The sequence below is a fragment of the Lycorma delicatula genome, chromosome 13 (genome assembly GCF_047948215.1).
Source record: "Lycorma delicatula isolate Av1 chromosome 13, ASM4794821v1, whole genome shotgun sequence".
Taxonomy (NCBI): Eukaryota; Metazoa; Arthropoda; class Insecta; order Hemiptera; family Fulgoridae; genus Lycorma; species Lycorma delicatula.
Window position 1 is genome coordinate 36,877,192 of NC_134467.1, and position 26,036 is coordinate 36,903,227.

General features: G+C 31.2%; 1 protein-coding gene across 2 annotated transcripts in view; it reads left to right on the forward strand.

Moving 5' to 3' along the window:
• Myo31DF (Unconventional myosin ID) overlaps window positions 1-26,036 on the forward strand; it is a 96,026-nt gene that overhangs the window by 25,906 nt on the left and 44,084 nt on the right. For both annotated transcript variants that reach the window (XR_012758718.1, XM_075381395.1), the window contains exons 3-4: window positions 14,988-15,183; window positions 21,552-21,771. Coding sequence is in view for 1 of the 2 variants with exons in the window: in XM_075381395.1 (XP_075237510.1) it covers window positions 14,988-15,183; window positions 21,552-21,771 (416 nt within the window). In the remaining variant the exon portion in view is untranslated. The remainder of the gene's footprint in view (window positions 1-14,987; window positions 15,184-21,551; window positions 21,772-26,036) is intronic.

Sequence of the window (26,036 nt, forward strand, 5' to 3'; positions counted from 1 at the left end):
CAGTCATCTGCATTAATTTTGATATGGCTACTTTCTGTTGATTTCTTTGATTTTTTTTTTTTTAAATTTGATCAGTGTTAGTTATTATTCCTATCGCTAGATAAATCAAGTGGAAGGCTACCTCCTTGAGGTTTCTTGACTACTCAGTTTTAAGGGTTTACTCTATCTTTTTTTTGAGCAGATGCAACAATACTGCACTAATTGTTTATGTTCTGAGCTGATGTGAATTTTCATCTATTTAGGTTACTGCCTCTTAAGCTGAGGATAAACCCCAGTCTCTTTTCCCAGCCAAATACTATTACACTGACCCAGTGTCCTGCTGTGATTGGTTACATGACCTGGATTGCTCAGTTTAAAAGGGGTACCACATATAGGCTTTGTGATGGAATTGGAGTGGGGAGGCTATGAATTCTTATTTTATGATGCTGATGGATTGCATCTACACGTCACATTCCCAAAAACCAGACCTGAAGCCCTCCGTTAATTCCCAGATCCAAATATTCAGATGTCCAAAGGTCCTCACCTGTTGTAATATCATTTGATTAAAGTGTGAACAGCAGCTGCAGTCAGTGATGTATGCAAAGATGGCAGATGTTTTGAGGTAAGTTTTTAGAAATGTCTTGCTATAAAATTTTGTTTAGTTTGACAATGAAAATATTTATATTTTTAGATCCATGTCATCGTGAACTATCATAGACAAAATTTTTGTAATTAATTACAGTTTGATGTTCTTTCATAATTTGGAATTAAATTTTCTTCCCTAATTTTTTAAAAGTGTGGGTCCACATTACACTGGGTTGTTCTAACTTTTTTTTGCAACCAAAATAATTAACAGAAAATTAAATCCTGGTATTCATTTTACATTAATTAATGATTGCTATTCTAGTCGAACTATATCTACCGTGATTTGCAGGTTTAATACCATTATTATTATTTTTTTATAGATATTTTTCAGTTTTTGTACTCGATGATTGATGTCTGATGTATCATATAATATGATAATAATTATCATGATGGTACCATGGTGTACCAAGGTATATATATCTTAGTACCATTTTTTTAATATATTTTCTTAGTAAGTTTTCTTTAGTAAGTTATAAATCTTCTTTTGATTGTAGGTTTGATATAGTTCAAAACTGGTAATGAGAAAATTGAAATTGACCTTATTATCCCAAGAGGGTTGTGGGCAAGAAAGTTTATTACTTTGATCTACACTGATCAACGTATCAGTGCACTGGGTTGATCATCCCCTTTTTTTCTCACTCTTTTTTATTTATCCTTTATTTGGATATCGATGGGTAGGTCAGCAAGGACCTATACTTTGGCCTCCAAGGAGTCCAGACATGACACCTTGCGATTTTTTTCTTGTAGAGGTATATAAAAATATCGTTTATTTGCAAAAAAATATGTAACCTACGTCATTAAAAGGAAAGGATTAAATGATTGCAAGTGTAACAGAAGATATATTAATTCGGGTTTGGGCAGAAAGTGAATATCGATTGGACATTTGCCGAGCGACTGATGATGCACATACTGAAATTTATTATTATTTAAAAAAATTGTTTTCATTTAATCCATATTCAAAACCCCACCATTCTTTTACGAAGACTCTGTATAATTCTGACATTGTACCACTTCATTCCATACTTTTTGTAGTAAGCCTGGTGTGGGGGGTGTTGTTGTTTTTTATGATTGCTATGGAATTAGAAGTAGTTGATGTGTGTTTCATCTTGAGTCACTTAAAACCATTACATTTATGGCACTTAATGTGTGTATCTAAAGGTTATGTACAGTTAAGTAGAATAAATAATACATGATTGTATTTGATATAATTCTAATTTTTTATAATTATTTTATTTCGTACGTGCTTAAAATATAATGTAATAATAATAATGCTAAATTAATCCTATTAATTTCTTAGAAATAATAATGAATTATGTGGCTTAATATTTATTCTGTATATATATATATATATATATATATATATATATATATACTGTAGCCTTTACTAAAACATATTTTATTACATAATATTAATATACATGATAATGATTACTTCCTTGCAGTTTAAACCACAGGACGTTTCTGGCATTTAATTTCCTGGTAAAATCTATTTGTCATCATTTCTTCGTTAATTTTTAAATGATAATTATTTTATATTAGTTTTTTTTTAACACAAGAAAACTGTTTATGCTGTAGATCTCCAATTTATATCTGCTTGATCTACACCTAATGACCTCTATAATCTATTAAAATAAGTAATAAATTGAACTAAGAAAAAGAATATTTATCACTCTATGTATGTTTTTTCAATAGCATAATAAATTTTTATTATTTTTCATGAAACAAAAACTTGCTGCCCCATCATTCCAGAACTTTGATCTAATCATTTCAACTTTGATTCTATTTTATACAAATCATATAGTGCTTACACTCAGTTTTGCAGTTGGAATTACATTTTTTTTAAATATTTTATTGTCTGATCTTCTTAGTGAACTTTTCTTTATATGCTATTTTTTTTTTTTTTTTTAATTGTTTACTTCTGTTGAATAAACCAGCAGGTTACATCAGGATAATGGTAGAAAAAAAGGAAACAATTATCTCTTTAAAAAATACAAAAAAGATGATGTTAAAGAAAAAAAGATTTTTAAATATGTGATTTCCAGTTGGAAAGAAAATTTAATAGCTGCGAGTAGAAAATTATATGAGGGTTAATTTTTTCAAGGTCCCATCGGTCGCGAAATAAAAACCCGTACAAAAATCGGATGAACATTTGCGCATATGTGTTGCACAGCGTCTTTAGTATGGCCTTCAATCAAGCCGCGTCACTTCATTTAGTTCTGAACACGCAGCTAGCACGTAAACATGTCTACAACAATAACATCTCCCGCCAAGTGTGAAGTGCGTGCGGTAATTCGATTTCTTCAGGCTGAGGGGTGTAATGCGGCTGAAATTCATTGACGAATAAGTAATGTGTATGGTGAAACTTCAATGAGTGACAGCAAAGTGCGACAATGGTGCAGGAACTTTAAAGCAGGATATACAGAAGTTCAACATGCAAGTGGTCAGGGAAGGAAGCGAGTGTCAACCGATGATCTTGTTGAGTGACTGGATGAGGCAATTCGAGAAAATTGTTGGTTCACAATTTCTGTATTGAGTGATTCGTTTCCTGAAATTTCAAGGTCAGCTCTCCACTCCATTGTGAGTGAGAGACTTCAGTATCGCTAACTGTGTGTGATATGGGTTCCCAAGATGCTGTCCGATCATCACAAAACAATGAGAATGGACGCCTCCCTAACGTTTCTCCAGCGCTACCACAATAAAGGAGAAGATTTTTTGAACAAAATTGTTACAGGGGACGAGACACAGGTCCATTTCAAAACTGAAGAAACAAAAGAACAATCCAAACAGTGGATGCATTCTCATTCTCCCAGTAAACCAAAGAAATTCAAGTGAACCTTCAACAGAAAGTGTATGGCTACTGTGTTCTGGGACCGGAATGGAGTTCTCTTGGTGGAATTCATGGAATGTGGCACGACCATCACTGCAGCCTCATACTGTGTGACTCTTCAACATCTGCGAAGGACAATTCAGAATAAGAGGAGAGGAATGTTGTCATCAGGCATTGTCTTTCTCCATGACAATGCTCGGCTGCACACTGCAGCTGTAACAAAGAAGCTCCTGCAGCGCTTTCATTAGGAAGTGTTTGATCACGCACCATACAGCCCGGACTTGGCTCCATCCGATTTTCACCTTTTTGCTCACATGAAATGCTGGCTATGAGGACAACATTTTGGCACAGACAACGAGCTCAGACCAGCGTAGGAACATGGCTGAAAACACAGGCGTCTTCATTCTATGACAAGGGTATTGGAAAGTTGGTACCACGCTACGACAAATGTCTTAAATCGGAGTGGCGACTATGTAGAGAAATAGCGTAACTATCTAAGTACTTGTTACAAATAAAAAATTTTTTATTTTCACTGCGATTTTAATTTCGTGACTGATCGGACCTTGAAAAAAAAACCCTCGTATCACGTTGGCTATAAATAATTTTATAAAAACAGAAGCAAGAATTTGAAAGGAGTAAAAATTATCGCTACAGTGATACTTTTTTTAAAGACTAATAAAAATATCTTCAGATGTCTGTGGCAGAATGGTAGCATCTCAAGTTTCATTGGAAATGTTGAAATATTTTTCAAAACCTTTTATAAAATTGGTTTGAAAAATGGAGATTTAATTTAAAATAAAATTTTTATTAATGCATATTTAAATTGAAAAATGTAGTTTTAAAAGTGGATTTGATAATTCATTTCAAAAAATTATTTACCATTATTTTTGTAATTATAAATGAACATGCATGTTTTTAATTTAAGATAAAAAAATAATATAGATTTTCTTTTTGCAGAGAATGTTAACTAATAATTTTTTATATTTCTTTTTCGCATCCAGGCAGCGTTTTCTTGCCTTGCTTTTTATCAATTTTTTTTTTATCTTGTGTTTTCTGTAGAGCTTATCACTTTTAGATAGAATTATTATAAATAAACTTAACAGAAGGAAAACAGACTTTAAAATTTTATATAAAAAATATTCATTTAAATTTTCAATGTTTGAAGTTAACACAAAGTTAAATATTATTTTTGGTTATACTCGTATGAAATAATATTATAAATTGTTGATTGTTATTTTGTGTATTTCAAAAAAATGAAATATAAAAATTAAATTAATTTTAAAGATTGAAATTTAAGGAAGAATTGAAAAAGCATTTTTTTAAATAGAAATTTGTTGCATTAAAATAATTATTTTATATTATTCATTACCTTTTTTAATGCTAGATACCGTAAATTAAATACAACAAATTTTCTTTTCTCGTTAAAGTTTTATTAAAAAGCAGTTTATTTTACCAATAATAAATAATTTACGAGTCGTTTGAATATATATATATATTGAGAATATGATTCAGAGATAGGTAAGTAGTAGTTGCTCGGTTTGCAAAGATTGTGTATCTCTCACAAAGATTGTGAGAGAAGGGGGCGGTTCACGAGTGAGGAGGGAGAAATGAGAGTATGTAGAGGACAATTTCAGTATATATATATATATATATATATTTATATAAATAGCAAAAATCATTTTGGTATTTGTTTAGTTGTAAAGATTTATGATGCTCAGTCATAAAAATCTCAATAAATAGTTGGCACTGACGTATACAGAAAATAACTATTTTATGTTGATAATGGTAACAATGATGTCATTCATAGATCACCAAACCATCCTTGGATACACTAAACAGATATAAAATGATTCATAAAGTTTATGTATATATTAATAATAAAAAATTTTAAATTAGGTAAATCAAACCAAGATATTACAAAGCAAATACATATAGTTTAGATTTTAACAAAATTTTCTTTAAAAAAAAAACTTGTTTAATAAAATTAACCTTGATACTTTGTATCAAAAAACTGAATTGAAATGTAATAAAATATATATCACTGTTTATCTTGGTGACACAATCACCAAGCTTATTATATCATACTATAATAGCTTGTTACATAATCACTGTTTAGCTTGTTATACTAAAGGTCCCAAATTTGATTCTTGATTAGGCTCTGGAAAATTTATAAAAAGCATTTTCCTCGCTAAAAGCTTTTTCTAACATTTTCACCATTTCCCATTTTCCCAAAAATCCCAACTTTAATAAAATTTATTGCAAGCCCTTCATTCCATCATTTTCAAATAAAATAAACTACTATTTATAATAAATTATATCCTTATTATTTGACTGTGAAATTTGAACTACACATCGACTAAAAACATGGTTTACAATGGTGGGAAAAGTCAGTAAAAGTAAGGAAATGTAAACTTAGTCAGGAAAAGTCAACCCACCAGGTTGGTCTAGTGGTGAACGCGTCTTCCCAAATCTTCAGCTGATTTGGAAGTCAAGAGTTCCAGCATTCAAGTCCTAGTAAACCCAGTTATTTTTACATGGATTTGAATACTAGATCGTGGATACCGGTGTTCTTTGGTGGTTGGGTTTCAATTAACCACACGTCTATCTCAGGAATGGTCGAACTGAGATACAAGACTACACTTCATTTATACTCACACATATCATCCTCTGAAGAATTATCTAAACGGTAGTTACTGGAGGCTAAACAGGAAAAAAAAAACAGTCAGGAAAAGTCAACCCACCAGGTTGGTCTAGTGGTGAACGCGTCTTCCCAATTCAGCTGATTTGGAAGTTGAGAGTTCCAACGTTCAAGTCCTAGTAAAGCCAGTTATTTTTACACGGATTTGAATACTAGATCGTGGATACCGGTGTTCTTTGGTGGTTGGGTTTCAATTAACCACACATCTCAGGAATGGTCGAACTGAGACTGTTCAAGACTACACTCATATATATCATCCTCTGAAGAATTATCTAAACTGTAGTTACCGGAGGCTAAAAAGGAAAATAAAAAAATAGTCAGAAAAAATTCAAAAAAAATTCAGAGAATTGCATTTTTGTTACGGGATTAAGATTATGTTATTATTAAAATATTTTTTAAGTTATGCCAAAATATATTTGATATATTTTCCTATCATCGGGAAGTGGCAACCCCATTTCCCAGTACATTGAAACTATGTACATCAAGAAGCCATTAATTAACATGTCCTGTTCTTACTTGTATTCCCTAATTATTCTTTTATATTAAATGAGGAATATTACAAATTACAATTAATTTTTTTACTGGTGAAATTTTAACAAAAGGTTACCATTGAAAAATTTAAAGGTTGTTAACTGTTTATTTGGAATTTATCTCAAACCACCATTTATTTTATTTGTATTTTAAGTAATTAATTACTTTTAAATGGCATCTAAAAAGACTGTTTAATGCCAACTGGTTAGATATAAACTTTCACCCAGAATTCTGTCGGTTAAGAGGTAGAGATGTGTATTATGCTTTCTGTGATGTGTATTAAAAACATTTTGGACTTGGCAGTATGGTCCAAAAGACACTGATCTCGTGATGTAAAGGAAAGCGGCATAATGAAATAATTAAGGTAATGATGAGTCTTCACTGAAGATTTTTTTATCTTCCACTGGTACTTCAGCTCAGCAGACTAAAACATTGTTCAACAGTTGTGAGTACGGTGGTAATGATACATCTGTGAGTGAGTTCACAAAATAAAATGTCTACATTTTGGGGAGTAAATGGGAATACCATAACATTATGAAAGTCAGGAAATTTTTATTAAATTGATCAGGAAAAATTAATCTTAAAATTCGGTGGAAACCCTGAAAAAATTGATATATGTTAAAACACTGCTGCTGTCATTTGGGAAAAATATGAACTAGGTCAAAAAGATGTAGCATATAATAAAAAATCTTAATTTTTTTTTTTTATCACACCTCATATGTGATTTTGTTGTTGAATATTTTATTGTATTTTAAATACCACTGCCTTTTTATATGATGACATTTTATAAATTAATGAATTTAAGGAATAAAAATTTAATGAAGATATTCATATTGTAATGATAATTTTTTTTGTAGTATATGTTTTTGCAGGTAGATCTATAATAAAAAAAATGTATTAAATTTTTAATTACACGAGTCAGTACTGTAAATATTTGCCAAATTTAAAATAGCTTAATATTTGCCAAATTATAAAATTTTATTTGCTTAATCACCAATAAAAGATAACTGGGTGATTTAAAAAGGACTTCAGACTACAAGATTCGGTTCAAGTCTAATTTTATAGAAAAATATATCTAGTTTGTCACCCAACATTCACTTTGTTTCGATATGAATTCCATTTGTAATGTGACATACATCCTACCTGAAGTTGATTTCATTGCTGTCTGTAGTCAGCAAGTTGGGCCTTATCTTCGCACCTGCAGCATTAATTCAAAGTCTTATCTCAACAAAATCAGCAGGCAAAGGCGGTATATAAACCCAATCTTTAATGAAACCCCTCAAGAAAAAATCTATCTGAGTCAAAGCTGGGAACCAGTGGGCAGCGAGGTACCATGCAATTGGATCTTCACGACCAATCCACCGACCTGGGAATCTGGTATTAAGAAAATCTCAGACTTCTAGGTGGTAGTGAGGTGGCATCCTTTCTTGCTGGTAATAATAGCATCCATCTTGGCCATCATCGTTTAACTGACAAATTAGAAAATTTTGAAGCACTTTGAAGATAAACGATAACATTGACGATTACCTCCTAGAAATGGAATGGGCCAGTCTTTGTTTGCTTAGTACACAAAAAAACACTAACCTTAGGGCTATCATGAATGTGCTATAAATTTTCATGAGAGATTTTCACTACCTCATATTTGGCAGCTATGGGTGTTCATCTTGTCACTGATGTGAAGTGATTACTCATCACTGAAAATTGCATTATCTAGAAATGATTCGTTGTCTGCAATTCTATCCACACAAAACTGCAGCCAAGTAACTTTGTCATCAGCCGTACTGTGTTGAACCATGGTTGGTTTGTATGGCTTTTAAGTGCAATCGTTTATGTAATACACACCGACAGTCGTCTGAGGAATGCCAATCTTACGTGATGCACATCAAGTTGATTTCTTTGGATTACATGCAAAACTTTCTCTGAGTTGTTCCACAGCAGCTTTAGGGATGCACGATCGTCCTGGTGATTTTGTATGTATAACAGAACAATCTGTCTCAATGAAGGTTTGGTGCCAAGAGTAAATTGTATGCTGTACAATTACAATTTATATGCTGTACAATTGTATTGTATGCTGTACAATTTATTGTACAATTGTATGCTGTAATTTGTAGGCTGTACTCTGTATAAAAATTACATTGAACTACAGTTGCTGATTGCAAATCATGAAACCAAAACATACAGCAAGCTCGTTCTGCCCCAGTAAATGTATTGATTTTTAACAACACTGGTGGCCAAATTTGATTTTAATGGACTACACGAGTCAAAACTTGATGTGCTTTATTATGAAATGAGACCTCAACTGAATCTGTAAGTTATCTAAATAAATTTTTATAAGCTTTTAAAGCTTTTTTTCACAACACCTTTTATATTTATTGATTTAACATCATTCTACATCGAGCAGCCCAATAAAGATTACCTTATTTCGCCAGTCTATCCACCCTCTCATTACTCCTAGACACCACAATGACTGGGAATCCATTGTAGCAGTTCTGCCATCATTTCTCTTCCTCGTCAGATGTTGACAGACTTACCTCTAAGGAAGTCAATGCCCACACTGCTGCTTGTGAATCAACAAACATGACTGCTCTATTTCCAGATGGAAACCTTAGCTATTTTTAAGGCCAGTATGATAGCTCGAATTTCACTGTCTTAGTTTGATGCTATCGTTCGCACCAACTCCAGTACCTGGAATTTCTTAGAGTAAACTCCGGCGCTACTGCTACCAAGTGTCACTAGTAGTTCCGTCATTCTACCCTCTTTTTGCTATGAATTGTTTTTTTTTTATAAGAAAAGCACTTTTTAAAAACTAAAAAAAATTTGTTTTAGAAGGGATTTTAAATTGCGCTGATGTACTTTTCACTAAAGATTTTTGTAATTTTTTTAATTATACTATAGTTAAAAAATACATACCTTTTTCTTAATCATTGATTGGGAGATAATGTAATTTTTTATTTATAGAAATTTGTTTAAATTTAGGAATTTTTTTTATTCTTGTAGAATCTCATTCATTGAACTTTGATGTTTCCACTTCTTATATCTTCAGGGTTCAGATTTTTCATTTCTCTTCTTAATAAAGATCAATGGTAACTTATTCAGTCAGTGTGTCTGTAATTCAGTTGTTATAAAAGATATAAAAAAATGAGGTTTTTGTAATTTATTGATTATTATTTCTTTCCTTTTAGTTCTGAATGGTTCTTAAAAAAAAAATTAAATAAAGGAGAAATGAAACTGTACATGTAAAGAATTTTTATTATAAATTAGATTCGGCTGTGGGTAGTTTAATGATAATCTATTTTGTTAAATTGATTTGTTACACTCTCTTTCTTTAATTTAATTCTTTTTATCTTTGTTTCTTTTTTTCTTCTAAATTATTTAAGTCTGTCTTCTTTTCCTTTGTAAGAAAGAATGTTTTTATTTTATTATATATTAAAAAAAAAAAAAAAAAAAACATTCTACATTCAATAAATGGTTTATAATTTTTATAAATTAAAAATGAAAAAACAATTAATATTGTAATGAAAATTGTTGTTTCAATTTTAAATGAAGATAATAATGTCTTATCAAACAATTTTTATAACGTTTTTTCTTCTTCTGTTCTCGAATTGGCCACATTATGACCCCCCTGGACCACCGTTAGGTATTGCTTCAGAGGATGAGATGAGATGAAACAGCAATTTTGTAGTGTGTGAAAATCCCATGCCTGACCAGGAATTGAACCCAGGATCTCCAGATGAAAGGCCAGATGCTATCACTCGAATTGGCCACCTTAGGACTCTGGACCTTAGGACACTTTCTCTCTTTACTCCACCTGTAGTCATATTTATTTTTCAATTATTCTTAGAAACCCCTGTTTTGTAAAATAATTCTTCTAAGTGTATTTCTATTTAAGATTATTTCTTCCGTGATATTTAGTTCTCTCATATCCTTGAAAACTTCATTAAACCAGGTGTTTTTAGTTTTTTGTTAATAGATGAAATTTTAGATTCTTTTAGTCAGTCTTTTTACTTTCCTGTCTAGATAGCGCTATAGCTGTAGAAGGGAAAGCATTGTAATTGATCCATTTTAGGCATATGCAGTTTTCACTGGCTCTTGATGTTTTTTGACACCTAAGGAACCCAAAAAACCAGACAAAATTTTCCAGATGTTAGTATGTACGTGTGTGTGTGTTCGGTGTCTCACACCTTATATCTCCAGAACTACTGGACCAATTTTGACAAAACTTGGTCATATTACTTCCGTATATGGTCATTGATGCCATTAACTTTTCAACTTAAAAGGTCAAGAGGGTGAGACTATAGAGCAAGGGCACCCACAGTATCTTGAGATTTCGCCTAATTAAAGTCTTACTTATCTTAGCACATTTGTTAATAGAATTAAAAAATAATAATATTTGAAAAAAGAAACCTTGTTAAAATCGCACCCCTACCCCCAAAAAAGCTCTAAATTAGTGTTTAAGTGGGTATACTGCATAAGTAGTATCCTCTGTCACCACAAGGAGGGCTAGTGTAGCACTGATGTAGAGCTGTACTAAAAATATTATATTTAAAGAAAATTGTAAATGTTTTAAATTAAGTTGTGCATGTATGTGTGTGTAAGCTATGCATCAGAAAAAAAGCTGTGTGCAGGAAAGTCCTACAACTGCGTTATCAGCTTTTTTGTTTCTTCCATTCTGAAAAGAGGTCAAAATAATATCAGTCTTCTTTTCCTTATAACATATGAAAGTCTGCCATTAAGTTCATAAAGCTCTTCATTAATCCTCCATTTTATTCTCCATGGTATTAACTGGCCGTAATATTTTTCTTAATACTCATATTTTTCTCTCTTTAGTCTTTAACTCTTCAATTTTGCCTGTCTTAGTTGTACACTCTGAGGCATATAAACATTCAGGATTGATAACTATGTTATAATGCCTAATATTGATTTTTCTGGAAATTGATTTTTTATTGTATAAATGCTTTGTTAAGTGATGCACAAGATCCATTTTATTAGCTTAACTTTATTATTTTTTTTTTAATCTAAAGTGTTGGGTTTAATTATTTCACCTAGATATTTAAATTTAATCACTTTATTAATTTTCCATATTCGTTTTTAAAGTTTTGGAGTATTTTTAATATCTGCCATAAATTCAGTTTATTGAAAAGAAATTTGTAAACTTGTTTTTTCAGCTAACAGTTTTAGAAGATTAATTTGAATTTCTGCAATTTTAATACCTTTAGACAAAATTTCCAGATCATCTGCAAAGGTCAAATAATTGATTTTTCACTGGCAGACTTTCCACTGGGCTTGAATGAAACGTACCTGTGGCAAGACGTATGAATGAATACCAGGCACCGATCTGGTGTGCCTATTATTTTTTTTGGGATGTCTAAACTGTTTTTATAATCAACTAATGTCACATTGCCTACCATTATTTATTTTTCTTTACTCAACACATGTAAAATTAATCCTACAAGAAGTAAAACTTCTGAAAAGCTTGCCATTGCATTAATATTCACTACTCTATTAATGAAATTATTTAAAGATTATATTTTGTTTGCCAAATTACTCTATGTGGTCTTATTTCCATTTTGCAAGCATATAAGAGATTTTATGTTTTATTCTTGCAGTAATTTTCTGGTATAAAGAAAATGAACATTCTTTTAATGCAACATGTTTATATGAAATTTTGTTTCAAATTCAATAAGACACTTACAAAAAAGTTTAAAAAATAAATACGAACTGTATATGGTTTTAGTGATTGCTATGTACATTTCAAATGAAGCATATTGAAGTCCCTCAAATGTACAGATAATTTTGACTGGACTAGTGTCATTCATTATTAACATATCCATACGGTCATAAAAACATTATTTTTATTTGGAAGTAATGTGATATTTGAGGTAGACAATGAAAAAGAAAAAGCCTGAAGTGTGGTCAAACAAGATTTGAATGCTGCACCATGATTATTATGATATTTATTTTTATACAGTGGAAAAATAATAATATTTGAAAAAAAGTTTAAAAAATTAAAAAATCAATATCTTTTTGCTTTTTTAGCTCCTGTACCCCCAAAATCACCTCCCAAGAACATTTTTTGATTTGTTTACGTTTACTATGTTAGGTGGAATAAACTAAAATATTCCACCGGAAAATGTTCAACAAATAAAAAGTTACCTATGATTTCTTTTTTGTAGTTGGGGTGAATTATGATGAGATTTATTGTATGTAATATTACTATTAAAAGTTTAAATAAATCAAAAAAAGTTTTAAGAAATCATGAAAATCAATATTTTAAAAATTTGATTGACTTCCCTACCTCCAATGTTGCCCCCTAAGTATTTTTATTTGGGTCTTTTGCACTATTACTGTGCCTCTCTCTTTTTCTTTTTTTTTCAACCCCCGGGTTGGTCTGCTGGTTAAACTCGTCACTGCAAAATCAGCTGATTTTTAAAGTCAAGAGTTCTAAGGTTCAAGTAAAGGCAGTTGCTTTTATATGGTTTTGGATACTAGACTGTGGATACTGGTGTTCCTTGGTGGTTGGTTTTAATTAACTACATTGGGAAGGCAATGGCAAACCACCCATAAAACCTGCCAGGAAAATTCCAATTGAAATCACCAAGGGTTGAATGAATACAATTGATTGTTTATTTTTCTTTATTATTATTTTTTTCTGTTTAGCCTCTGTAACCACTGTAAAGTATTACTTCAGAGGATGAATGAGGATGATATGTCTGAATGTAAATGAAGTATATTCTTATACAGTCTAAGGTCGACCATTCCTGAGATATGTGGTTAATTGAAGCTAACCAACAAAGAACACCGGTATTCATGACTATTATTCAAATCTGTATAAAAGTAACTGCCTTTGTAGGAGTTCTGCATTCCCAACATTAAAATATTTGGATTCTTTTTTTTTCTGTGTAGCCCCCTGGAACCACCGCAAGATATTACTTCAGAGGATGAATGAAGATGATATGTATGAATGTAAATGAAGTGTATTCTTGTACAGTCTCAGGTCGACCATTCCTGAGATGTTCGGTTAATTGAAACCCAACCACCAAAGAACACCGGTATCCACGATCTAATATTCAAATCCGTATAAAAATATCTGGTTTTACTAGGATTTGAACCTTAGAACTCTCGACTTCGAAATCAGTTGATTTGCGATGATGAGTTCACTACTAGACCAAACCAGTGAGTGGATTACTATCACAGCTGACATACTAAAAAATTACTTATAACTATTATCACAGACGAAATGTTAAAACTAAGTAATACAAAAGAGCTTAGGCCCCGCATGTAGACTTGATTTTCGCCGTTTTTAAGTACTGTTAATTATTGTATTTAGTTTACTTTATAAATTGTATGTAATTTGTATATTGACGTTAATTAGACGAGGTTAGCTAGCGAAGCGAGCGTAGATTATATTTCATTAAATAAGGTTGATTCCTTATACTGACGAATCGTACGAATATCAACATAACTTTCTTTTTAGCCTTCGAGACCACTATTGCTTCAGAGGATGAGATGAAATGGCAATTTTGTAGCTTGTGAAAATGCCATGCCTGACCGGTATTTGAACCCGGGATCTCCGCATGAAAGGTTGGTTAGTACTACTCTGTCTAGGAAGACAAAAAAAAATTGATTAAAAAAAAAGGTAATAATAAAAAGTCCTTTTTCAGTATTTGAGGAAGGTGGAAAATTAATAAAAAAAATTGTTAAGATAAGCATGTACGCATGTACTGAGATTAATTTAAAGTGGGGCTATGTTTATAAAATTTTGAGAGAATGAGCTCATCAAAGAAATTATCTACCCTATCTGTTGGAAATATTGACCTCAAATTTCTACCAACAAATTACCCCACATATACAAATCTCCATACAAAATTTCATCAACATTGGTTTATCCAAACATTATTAAGCTTCAAAAACGCCAACATACATATATACATATGGACATTAACTTTTTTACTTTTTTCATTATTTGGGGGTCCCTGGATCATAAAATGTCGAGAAAAGCAAAAATCTCCATTTTTTGACTGATTACAATATTTTACTTATTGCATGATGAGCTATATACCAGGAAAGTAAAATATGTACATTGTATGTTTGTAAGTCGAGTAATGATTTATATATATGTGTTAAAATAAATATCTTTTAGAATTAATTTACTAAGCATTTTGTACTGTTGGTATTAATACAATTGCATAAATTAAGTTTTCTCTTACCAATAAATTGTTGGTAAGTGAAAATTTAATGTACATAAATATCTTTTATATTGTTAATTACAATACTAATTAAATTATATTGTTTGATATTTTAATACAGGTAGAGAAATGTTTGAAAATCCGCCTCATGTATATGCGATCGCAGATTGTGCCCATCGGGAGATGAAACAACATGGTAGAGATACGTGTATTGTTATCAGCGGTGAATCCGGTAGTGGGAAGACCGAAGCATCTAAAATCATAATGAAGTATATTGCGGCTGTCACTAATCTAGGACAACGACAGGAAATTGAACGGTAAGGGTGTTAGTTAGCCGTTTCATTGACCAATTTATTGTGTTTTGTTTAATGTATGTAAATAAATAAATCTCCATTATAATACGTGTGCTGTTAAAGTTAATAGTTTTATTGTTGATTAAAAAATATTTATAATAAAATGTCACGTTTATATCGGATGTTAAATAACACTCAATTTAGTCTGTTGTTAGACCCTATTATGTGCTAAACTGGTCACTATATTAGCAGGAAACCCCTGATTATGGCAAAAATTGTTCTATCTAAAACATTATGTGGTTTAGTGTTAATCTCTCTGCTGGAACGTAATGTATTAATATAATACGGTATACAGGAACTTTATACAGGGGAACAGAAATATGTGGTCACAAATTTAAAATGAAAATAACTGTGCATAAAAAATGCAATAAATAAATTACAAAATCATACGTATGAAGGAAAGTTATGATTTTATTAAACAAGAGATAAATATTAAAAAAACATGACTGCCAGAAAAAAAAATATTGCTTTTTAATATAGTATAATTAGAGCGCGTTTGTGACAACTTTGTATATAATATAAATTTTTCTTCAAATTTTTTAGCTTTATTTAAACATAATACACATATTTATATAGCTTATTATACTCCTGATTAAAGATTCCAATACACGGTCATATACCTAAATGGTTTCTGCCGTTGAGCTGCAATGGTGGAACAAACATAATACATACACCCTACTTATATGACACTCCATTTTGAGCAGTTGTGTAATAGATTGTTAGAATATAAACTATAGTGAATATTTTGTGATTTACCAAAGATCAAAATTTATTGTACTAAAAACAGCTGTTTTTAATTTTTGCAAATTTATGAGATTTTTATTTAAGTTTGTTACTGATTGCTCTTTTGTTTTTTATAAAATTTATTAAATCAATTTTCTCAGAAAAAAAATTTCTACATGTTTTGATAATAAAATGCATGTATTAGTCACATAATAAAGTTATTATACTTCAAACCTAAAAAAATGTTTTTCCTCTCTCAGTTTTTCTGTTTTATGGTGAATTTCATGAAAACTACGGGAATTAACTTCAGGAACCTATTTTATTCAGTTTTTTAGGTCAAAAACATAGTAAACCATCAAGTTTACTACCAATATATTGAAATTTCACCGGCAAACTGAGATCTGTGTGAAATTTTTCAGTCAATAACAAAGCATTTTCAGACATATGTTTGTATGAACTTTTTTCTTATTTCAAGCTCTAGAATCAGTTTCCAACTTTTTATTATATACATGTGAAAGAGGGACTAAAATACTACTTTTCAACATAATCACCATACAAATTCAGGCACTTATCATAGCGGTGGACAAGCTTTGAAATTCCTGTGTCATAGAATTCTGCCGCCTGTGATTTCAACCACTCAGTGACGCACCCATCTTGCACAAAATTTGTGGTAGTCTACCTTCTGTGAAACAATTTCAAACAATAAAGTTTGTGAAACTTGTGGGAAACATAGATAAAGCTCAGTTATTGTGAAACGGCGGTTTTCACGAATCTTTTCGTCAACTTTGGAGACCAGATTGTCAGTCACAATGCTCGGACATCCACTCTTCTCTTTATCGTGAACGTTTGTTCGGTCATTTTTAAACTGAATGCACCACTTCCTGACAGAACTTTCACTCATTACGTTGTTCCCGTACACTTCACACAGTTCCTGATGAATTTCTATTGGTTTTAAGTTTTTTGCCGACAAAAAACAAATCACAGACCGCAGCTCACAACTGGCGGGATTTTCGATTGCAGTACATATTTCAAATCTGTATATAAAAAAAATGGGCAGTGCGGGGATGTTCCTGTTGTCACAGCTGTATGCTGACTGAGGTGCCGAGCACGAGCACACCAATATATATGCGATTGGCGTGCGTCAGGTGGAAACGTTCCTTACTTTCTGAATAGCCCTCGTATATATATTTATTTATGTAATGCCAGGTTACATAGTAACAGTGCAGTGACATGATGTCAACAGTACTCTGCAGAGATGCCAAGGCATCTGTTACTGCGTGTAACTGTAAATTTACTGGTAAATGTGTAGTCTTGCACAGAGTCAGGCCAGCCACTCCTGAGATGTGGCTCAGTTTTGACCAGTTTTCCACAGTCTAGCATTCAAATCCATATAAAAGCAACTGTCTTTACAAGGATTCAAACTTTAGAACTCTCGACTTTGAAAGTCAGCTGATTTTATGATGACGAGTTTAATCACTAGACTAACCCGGTGGGGTGGTTATATTATTTATATATATGTATGTATATATAGTCTGTGACAGTTTTGATAATGTAAGGATTCCAATGCAGGGTCATACGTGTAAATTGGTTCAGCCGAGCTTCTACAGTGGAACAAACATATATACATACACCCTAAACACATTACATTTCTTTTTGGGCATTTATGTAAAAATTAGATCATTATATGTAAATTTTGTAATGGAAGAGAACATTTTTTTTTTTTTTTAATTAAGACAAAGTATAAATTATGAGAAATTGAATTGTTTTTTATAAAATTGCACAAAAATGTTAATTATTCTTTTTCCAACAACTAATAGGCCCTTTATAGCTACCATAATTTTTTTTTCTTGAGGAATATTAAACCATAAAAACCGGCAAAGAATAATATAACTTACCTGACTTTTCCCTTCACAGACGATGTATTTCTATATACCGTCAGGTTGTTAAATATCAGTGATTTTATTATTTTTATTTAAAATCGATCAAATAAATTTTGAAATACAAATAGGAAATCATTTTGGAAATAAATTTTTGATACAGAATTTATGAATTTAGTATTTTTCACTAGTCGATAACGTAGTAATGTTATCTCACGTAAAAATTAATAATCTGTTGTATGTTTCCCTAATAAGAAACAATTTACTTAAATCTTGTACGACAGTATAAAATCTATTAATGATATAAAAGAAAACTAATAAGTGAGAAATCGAGTACCATCTTATCTATTTGTGTGTAGGGATGCAGACTGGAAATTATGCAGTTGTGTAGCAGTTTTATCCCTGTTTTCACACATTATTTTTACATCTCTTTTACAATTTTAGTCATGTCACAGCTGTTTATCAATTGATTTGAATAAATGAGTGCTGGTTTGTTATAATAAAAGGCATAATGATTTATCTAATAAAATATTATTGAATAAAAGTAATATAAATTTATAGAAACAGTAGCTATAAAGCTTTTGTCATTGAAGGGGGGAAGTAGTAGACAAAGGAAAAATTGAGAGGTAGGTGATGATTTATTTTTCTGATGAAATTTTCTGTTTATTTTGATGTCCTAAATTAGTTACTTAAGTTTGGCTAACAACCCGTGGGACATCCTATTGGGTGAAAAAAATATGGTTGCTATGATGCTCCCTTGTCTGATTGGAAATCGGGCAAAAATGGGACATATATACCTAAATATTTGTCATAATCTTTCAACATGAATTATTAATATTAACTTATAAAAATGCATTGTTTTTAAAATACTTTGACGAGGCCAAAGTACAGTGAATCTGTGTGTAATATTTGTTAAGGTTTAGAAAGTGTAAACACATAGATGTAGAGCAGATCTTCTTAAGGTGGAATGAGATCTTAAGAGCAGATCTTCTAAGGAGTCGGCCGAGATCTTGGCTTGCCTTTTACATGTAGACCTGCTGATTGAGCAAAGGAAGAGACTCTGGGCTTTGGGACCTTTATCTCCCGCCAATAAGAGGGGAATTTCTGTTGATAATGAAGAGGAGTTGTTAGTAATCTGGCAAAGCAGTTGGGATAAGGGGATGAAAGGGCGGTGGACGCACCGAATTGTCAGAGATATTAGAAGCTGGTACCGACGGATTCATGGCTTGCTGGGTTACTCTTTAACACAGTTCCTGGCGGGTCATGGAGACTATAGAGTTTACTTGTACAGATTCTGTTTGGACCACTTGGACCTTTGTCCTACATTTACTGAGGAGGAGATCCCTCTACATGTTTATTTTAGTTGTACACAATTTGAGAATGAATGCCAAGATATGCTGGAAGCCCTGGGCGCAGAGGTCATGTTTAATCCAGAAGACATTTGGAGAATTATGATGATAGGACCCCTTGAATGGAAGAACGTAATGACTACGTTAAGAAACTTAATGACAGATTACATGCCTCAGAGGAAGATCGACAGGGAATTCAATGCTGGAGGGTGTCGAGCCAGACAGGCCCATGGGTGAGTACTTAGAGGGCCTCCTGACCATATGGGGGTCGTCTTCGTGCAATAAGGTCGCAGGCACTCCACGTACCGGCATCTGATGCCTGTATACTTTTCCTGTTCCAAGAGCAATTCCAGAAAGTGGAAAAAAAGAATATAAATATTGTTAGGATACACTAATAGTTCAGTAGAGGGGATAATGTACTGTGACAGGACATTGTAGATAAAAAGAAGCACAGCCATTGGTCCAGCAATCCATCCCCACCCACTCTGTGCATCAACTGAGCTTTCTAAACTTGGATAATTAATAATACGCATTACTGTAAGAAAGTGAAAGAATGTTTTTAATGAGCGTATAATGCCTGGTTAATTTTTCATTAGGTTCACTTTTCTTTAAAATTTATGTTCTCAATGTATGAGAGGTGGTTAAACCATCTAATAAAATGTATATTAATGTATAACATAGTAAAATAAAATTATAGTTTATTATTTTAAAAGGTATTTTATAGCACCTAATCTTGCTATAAGCTTATTTGCTATTGTTTTAAGTGCTTGAAATGTAGATAAATTCATTGTCAAGATCAACTTTATCATGCAGTATATTTATGTATTATATTTTGTATTAAATTTTTTATTTATTAATATAGAACAAATAAAAATAGATTTTCCTTGTCTATTTAGTACATTTTTAATTCTTGTGGTACATAGTATTTATCATTTTTTATTTTTTGAAGTATTGTGCAATATACTTTTACAATTTATCTGTTGCAAGTGTAGGTAATTTTAAATTTAAATAATTATTGTGTTTAATTTCATGCCAGATATTTTACTTAAATTTTAAAAAATTTAATTTTAAATTTCATGTTTGATTATTTGTCTTATAAATTTTCGAACGCAATTTTGTCCTGTTTTTTGAAAGAGTATTTTTTCGCTAGTTTTCAATTAAAAATGAAAAACATGGGATTACATCCAGTGACCTTGAAGGCCCTGTAAACAAGCTCCTTCATTGGTTCGAATCCAACTGATCCAGTGGTTGGAGAAAAACATTAATCAGTCCTATGACAGTTAAACTCGTAAGTAGGAGCACCATCTTGTTGTGGAATAAAATTTTCTGGTTCTTGCAGTCTAGGAAGATCCATGTATGCAGCGTAGCCAAATAAGTAATAATTGTTACATTTGCTTTAGCGAAAAAGAGTGGGGTGTCAACTTGCTGTGAAGATATTCCACAGAAAATATTTAATTTTGTAGAGTCCATTTCTCAACTTAAGAGTTTGTGGGGATTTTCTAACATTTCAATTGTGAATTCTGCACCACAGCGTAGTTGGTGGGCTTCAAAGCTTGAAACAACTGTATACATTACGATCATATATACAAACAATTCTTTAAATATTTCACACTGTTTTTACTGGCATTGCTAATTCACAGCTGGCCTTCTTAACAGATTTTTTAAGATTATGCAGGAAAGACTATGTGTTTAAAATTTTCTTTAGACTTCTTCGGTCATCCCATATTCTTCCCTTTATGTAGATATTGATCATTTCAAACTGATTATGCCATTGATGAATGCTATTGTCACTCGGAGAATCATAATTAAAATTTTTACATAATGTTGATTAAACTGTAACTTACAGATTCACATATAGAAAACTGCAAAGAACAGAATGCTTTCTTTGTTCAGGAGTCACCATTTTTATTAGTTGAGCTTTCTGGCAAAAAAATTGTAGTCTATCTACAGTAATGTGCACAGAATCTACTGTCGTTTTTTACTCTTTCATTCTAGTCTTAAATCAATACTGTATACCTCATTCAAGATATATTATTACAAATTAAAACTTTGATATCCTTTTTTTATTTATCTGGTATATGTACATGAAATAATAGTAAATTATATCTGTAAATATAACCTAAAAGGTGATACGATACAATTTGTTTTGAAAAAATGATAAAATCTTTTTTTTATAAAGCCACAGCTTGGATACGCGTACTTTCTATGCTGATATTAGTTTTTTTTTATTTTGATTTTAACTTATAGTATAAAAAATTTTAGAAGAATTAAAAAATACTCCTTTTTTGTAGTGTTTAGTGCACTTTTTAAATTTTCATTTTACTAATCATGTATTTTTTTTTTTATGTATTTGACTGTCATTTTTTTTTTTTTTTGTTTGCAGTGTGAAAAATGTATTAATACAATCAAATTCGTTATTAGAATCATTTGGCAATGCAAAAACGAACAGGAATGATAATTCATCTAGATTTGGGAAATACATGGATATTAATTTTGATTTTAAAGGTGATCCGATTGGTGGACATATTGTTAATTATTTATTGGAAAAATCAAGAGTTATTTTACAACAGCCTGGTGAAAGAAATTTTCATGTTTTTTATCAGGTATTAATCATAATTTTTTAATAAATATTTCAGGATTTTTTTTTTGAATGTGCCTCTTTGGATCACGAGATTCAATTATTCAGTTTTGAACATTTTTTTTTTCTTCCACATTTCTATCATAATCTTCTTGTGTTTCTTTTTCCTTTCTTGTGTTTCTCTTTCCTTTCTTCATTCCAAGTTGTTCTGGTATAACTTTTTGTTTCTGAAAACCTGCTATTATTTGTAATTTGTTCCTCGGAGGTGATCATTATATGATATTGGCATTAGTAATTCTGAGTTATCTTTTCTTGTTTCTTGAAACCAATTATTGTTAGTTTTTTTGTTACAAAGGTGTGAGAAAATTTTGTTTTGGTTCATTCTTTGTCCATAGAACGCAATTGTTCGTTTTCTGATAGCGCTAGTCATCTTTTCAATACGTATATACAAGTCTTTGTTATGTCATCTTCAGTACTGTCCAGTTTCTTTAAATTGTCCCAATATTTTTCCTTAGTATTTTCCTTTCTTCCACTTCCAGTTTACTTAGAACATCACATCTACTAAGGTTAAACATTCTACTGTGTAAAGGACTTCAGGTCAAATTACTGTCATATGATATCTTAATTTTGTATTGAAAGAAATACATTTTTTGTTGTACAGATGTTTGGTGGGCTAATCTCATTTTGTTAATTCTTAGAATTACTGCTTTTGAATACTAGATCTTTGATACTGCTGTTCTTTAATGGTTGGGTTTCAATTAACCACACGTCTCAGGAATGGTCGACCTAAAGACTGTACGTAACTCACTTCTTTATATTCATACATATCATCCTCATTCATCGTCTGAAGTAATACCTTATGGTGGTTCTGGAGGCTAAACAGAAAGAGAGAGAGAGAGATTTACTCTTTCTTTTTCTGAAATATTATTCTCAATTACTTCACCTAAGTATTTGAACGTAAGATACTTTTCTTATTTTCCTGTATTTTGATTCAGGTTTTTTAGGAGCTGGCTTTAAATTGGTCATTGAAGCCATTCAGGATTTTCAGCTTGTTCTTTGACAATATTAATTTGCTGGGTGGTCATTTCAAAAGAGTCAGAGGTGATACTACGTCATCTGTGAATGCTAAACAGTCAGTAGTAAAATTCTGTTTTTTGTAGTTTTTTCTCCATTCTCTGATCGCTTTTTCAAGAATGCAGTTGAAAAGTAGCAGAGACAGTTTATCATCATCGTACACCTATTTTAATCTCAAAGTGATTTGAGATTTCTTGAAATTTCACTCTAGAATGAGTGTCACATTAATTGAATTAATTTTCTAGTTTGTTATCAAGGCAAAATTCTACAAGGCAAAATTGAAAAGTGATTTTCAGTATATGGAATTGTAGGCTTTCTTAAAATCAACAAATGTGATGACTTTTTTTTAGCTCTTAATTATAAATTGACTGTAAGTTGAAGATTTGTTCAGTACAAGATTGTCCTTTCCTTAATTCATTTTGTTACTCACCAGTTTTTCTGTCAAGATGTTTCTCAGCTCTGATCAGTAATGCTTTTGACAAAATTTTGTAGGTGGGAGTGAAATTCCTCTATAATTATTAACTTGTCTCATTTCTTATGTAGTGGATTAATGAGGGCAATTGCCCAATCTTATCGATTTCTTCAATGTTCCAGATGTTTTCAACGATTTTAGTTAGTTTAGGTATTTCTTTGGAACTATTGTTTTTCTACATTTCAGCTGTTATTAAGTCTTCCCCCAAAGCCTTGTTGTTTTTGAGGGATTTAATGATTTCTCGGATTTCCTCCTTAGTCTGTGGTTGTGAGTCAGGATTGGTTTTATTTGTTTTTAAGATGTTTTTTGATTCTATTAGAAATCATGAGTCTTTATAGGTGGTAGGAGGAAACTGGCAAACTTTTTCAAAGCAGATAATTATTCCATAACTGCTGTTTTAGTTGTTGGTTGTTATGTGGCTAGGCCTGGTGGCTTGAAAAATGAAATAATTGTAATTTTTTTCCAGAAATAAGTAAAAATTATTTTCAAAGATCCGTTTAGTTTACAGCCTCACCTTCTTGAAAGGAGTAATTAAATGGTAGTAATAAAGTAAAAATTTAGGTTTTTGTAAAAATATATTGATTTTATAAAAAATCAAGGAAAACTTTTTTTAGATTGTAAAATTACATTAAAGGTTTTTTTTTATCTGTATGATAAAAATTACCTGATATAAAATTTTTTAAACTATTAAATTCTGCCCTTTTTCTTAAATAGGTTTTTTCATACATATTTTTAAAAAAAAATTTTTGGATAAATAAAAGTTCCATGTTTTCTTTTTATGTAGGGTGAACAAGATTTATTCTTCATCCCTTATATCTATAGTGGTGGTAAAACTGGTTTTCTTGTCTGATTTTTTAATGGTAACTATTAAATGATCAAAAAATATATTCTTCTATTTATAAGTAGGGTACTAGAATTATAATGAATTAACTAAAAGAAAAATGTTTTTAGAAAATCATTAAACAAAAATCCTTGTTTTTGATTACATTTACTATGCTACTGTACTTGGTAAACTGTTTTTTGACTACAACATTAAAAAAAATATATATTTCTTCCGTTAAAAAATAACTTTTTTTTTATATTCTTGATTCATTTGTGGATTGATAATTTTTGAAACGTGTGTGGATTTAGATTATTCCAAAGTTAATTATTCTGTGAATAATTATGTAAGTATATGTGCTTAAATGTTTTCATGCTTTATCACTGAAATAAACATTTGTTTGCATTAATGAATTATGATGTTATGTATGCATATTGTAAATAAACTATTTGAAATTAATCCAATTTGAAACCAGATAATCTATGTATCTTTAACTACTAACAAAATTTATAAAAAATTAATAAAATAAAAAGTAAATAATACAAATAAAGTAACCAACTTAATTAAGCCCTATGAGCCTTTTTAATCAAAATTTATAATAGTAACATCATTTACATTTTTTGTTTAAATAATTATTTTACAGGGTTATCATAAAAGAATGGTGCGGTTTCAGTAATTCATAGGAAGATTTTCGGGAAAATTCTAGATGTTATATTGGTATCCCTGAAAGCCTCCAATCCAAAAGTTTGTTTATCAGCAGTTCTAACCACAACGTCAGTTCTTGTATTATTCTTGCAGTGAGTTTAGCGAGTTACTATGTTCTCGGATAAAGACAAAGCAAAGTGTGTTTTATTGATACCTGAATTAAAATCCGTAATTTTAGTTCAACGTGTGTTTCGGCGTGAATTCGGAAGAGATCCGCCAAACAAAAATGACATTACACGTTGGTTCAAACGATTTGAAGAAACTGGATCAGTTAAGAAACAGAAATCAACCGGCAGACCAAGTTTACCAGACGAAACAGTTGAACTAATTAGAGAATCGGCAATTAGAAGTCCAGGGAAGTCCATCCCCCGTCGAAGCGTCGAATTAGATATTCCAAAAACAACAGTTCACAAAGTTTTACATAAAAAACTGAAATTACATGCCTATAAAATCCAGATACTGCAGGAATTGAAATCCGATGATGGTGTAAAATGTTACAATTTCGTTGTTGAAATGTTGGACAGAATAAGTGAAAACGAATCATTTTTAGACAATATTTTTTTTTACTGACGAAGCTACATTCAATGTGAATGAATGTGTTAACAGACACAATTCACGAATATGGGGCTCTGAAGACCCACACACAATTATCGAGAAACAACGCAATTCGACTAAAGTTAATGTTTGGTGTGGTGTGATGAAAAATCGTGTAATAGAGCCTTTCTTCTTTGCTGAAAAAACAATTAATGGAGTTGTGTATCTTGACATGTTAACTGATTATTGCTTTCTTCAGCCGGATGAACTCGAAAACATTCATCGACTTCATTTCCAACAAGATGATGCTTCCCCGCACTTCAATGCATTGGTCACGGATGCTTTGAACGAAAAATTTGGAGATCGATGGATAGGCTGGCAAGGACCCATACTTTGACCTCCAATGAGTCCAGACCTGACACCTTGCGATTTTTTCTTGTGGGGGTACATCAAAAGTGTTGTTTACACACAAAAAATTCATGACCTAAACCACTTAAAAAACAGGATTAATGAAGCAATGACAACCATTAACGAAGAAATGTTAACTAATGTTTGGAGAGAAGTTGAGTATCGTTTGGATATTTGTTGAGTGACTAAGGGCGCACATATTGAAATTTATTAATTATGTGAAAATGTTTGACAACAAATTTGAAAAATAAAAAACATAAACTGTAAGTAATTCTGT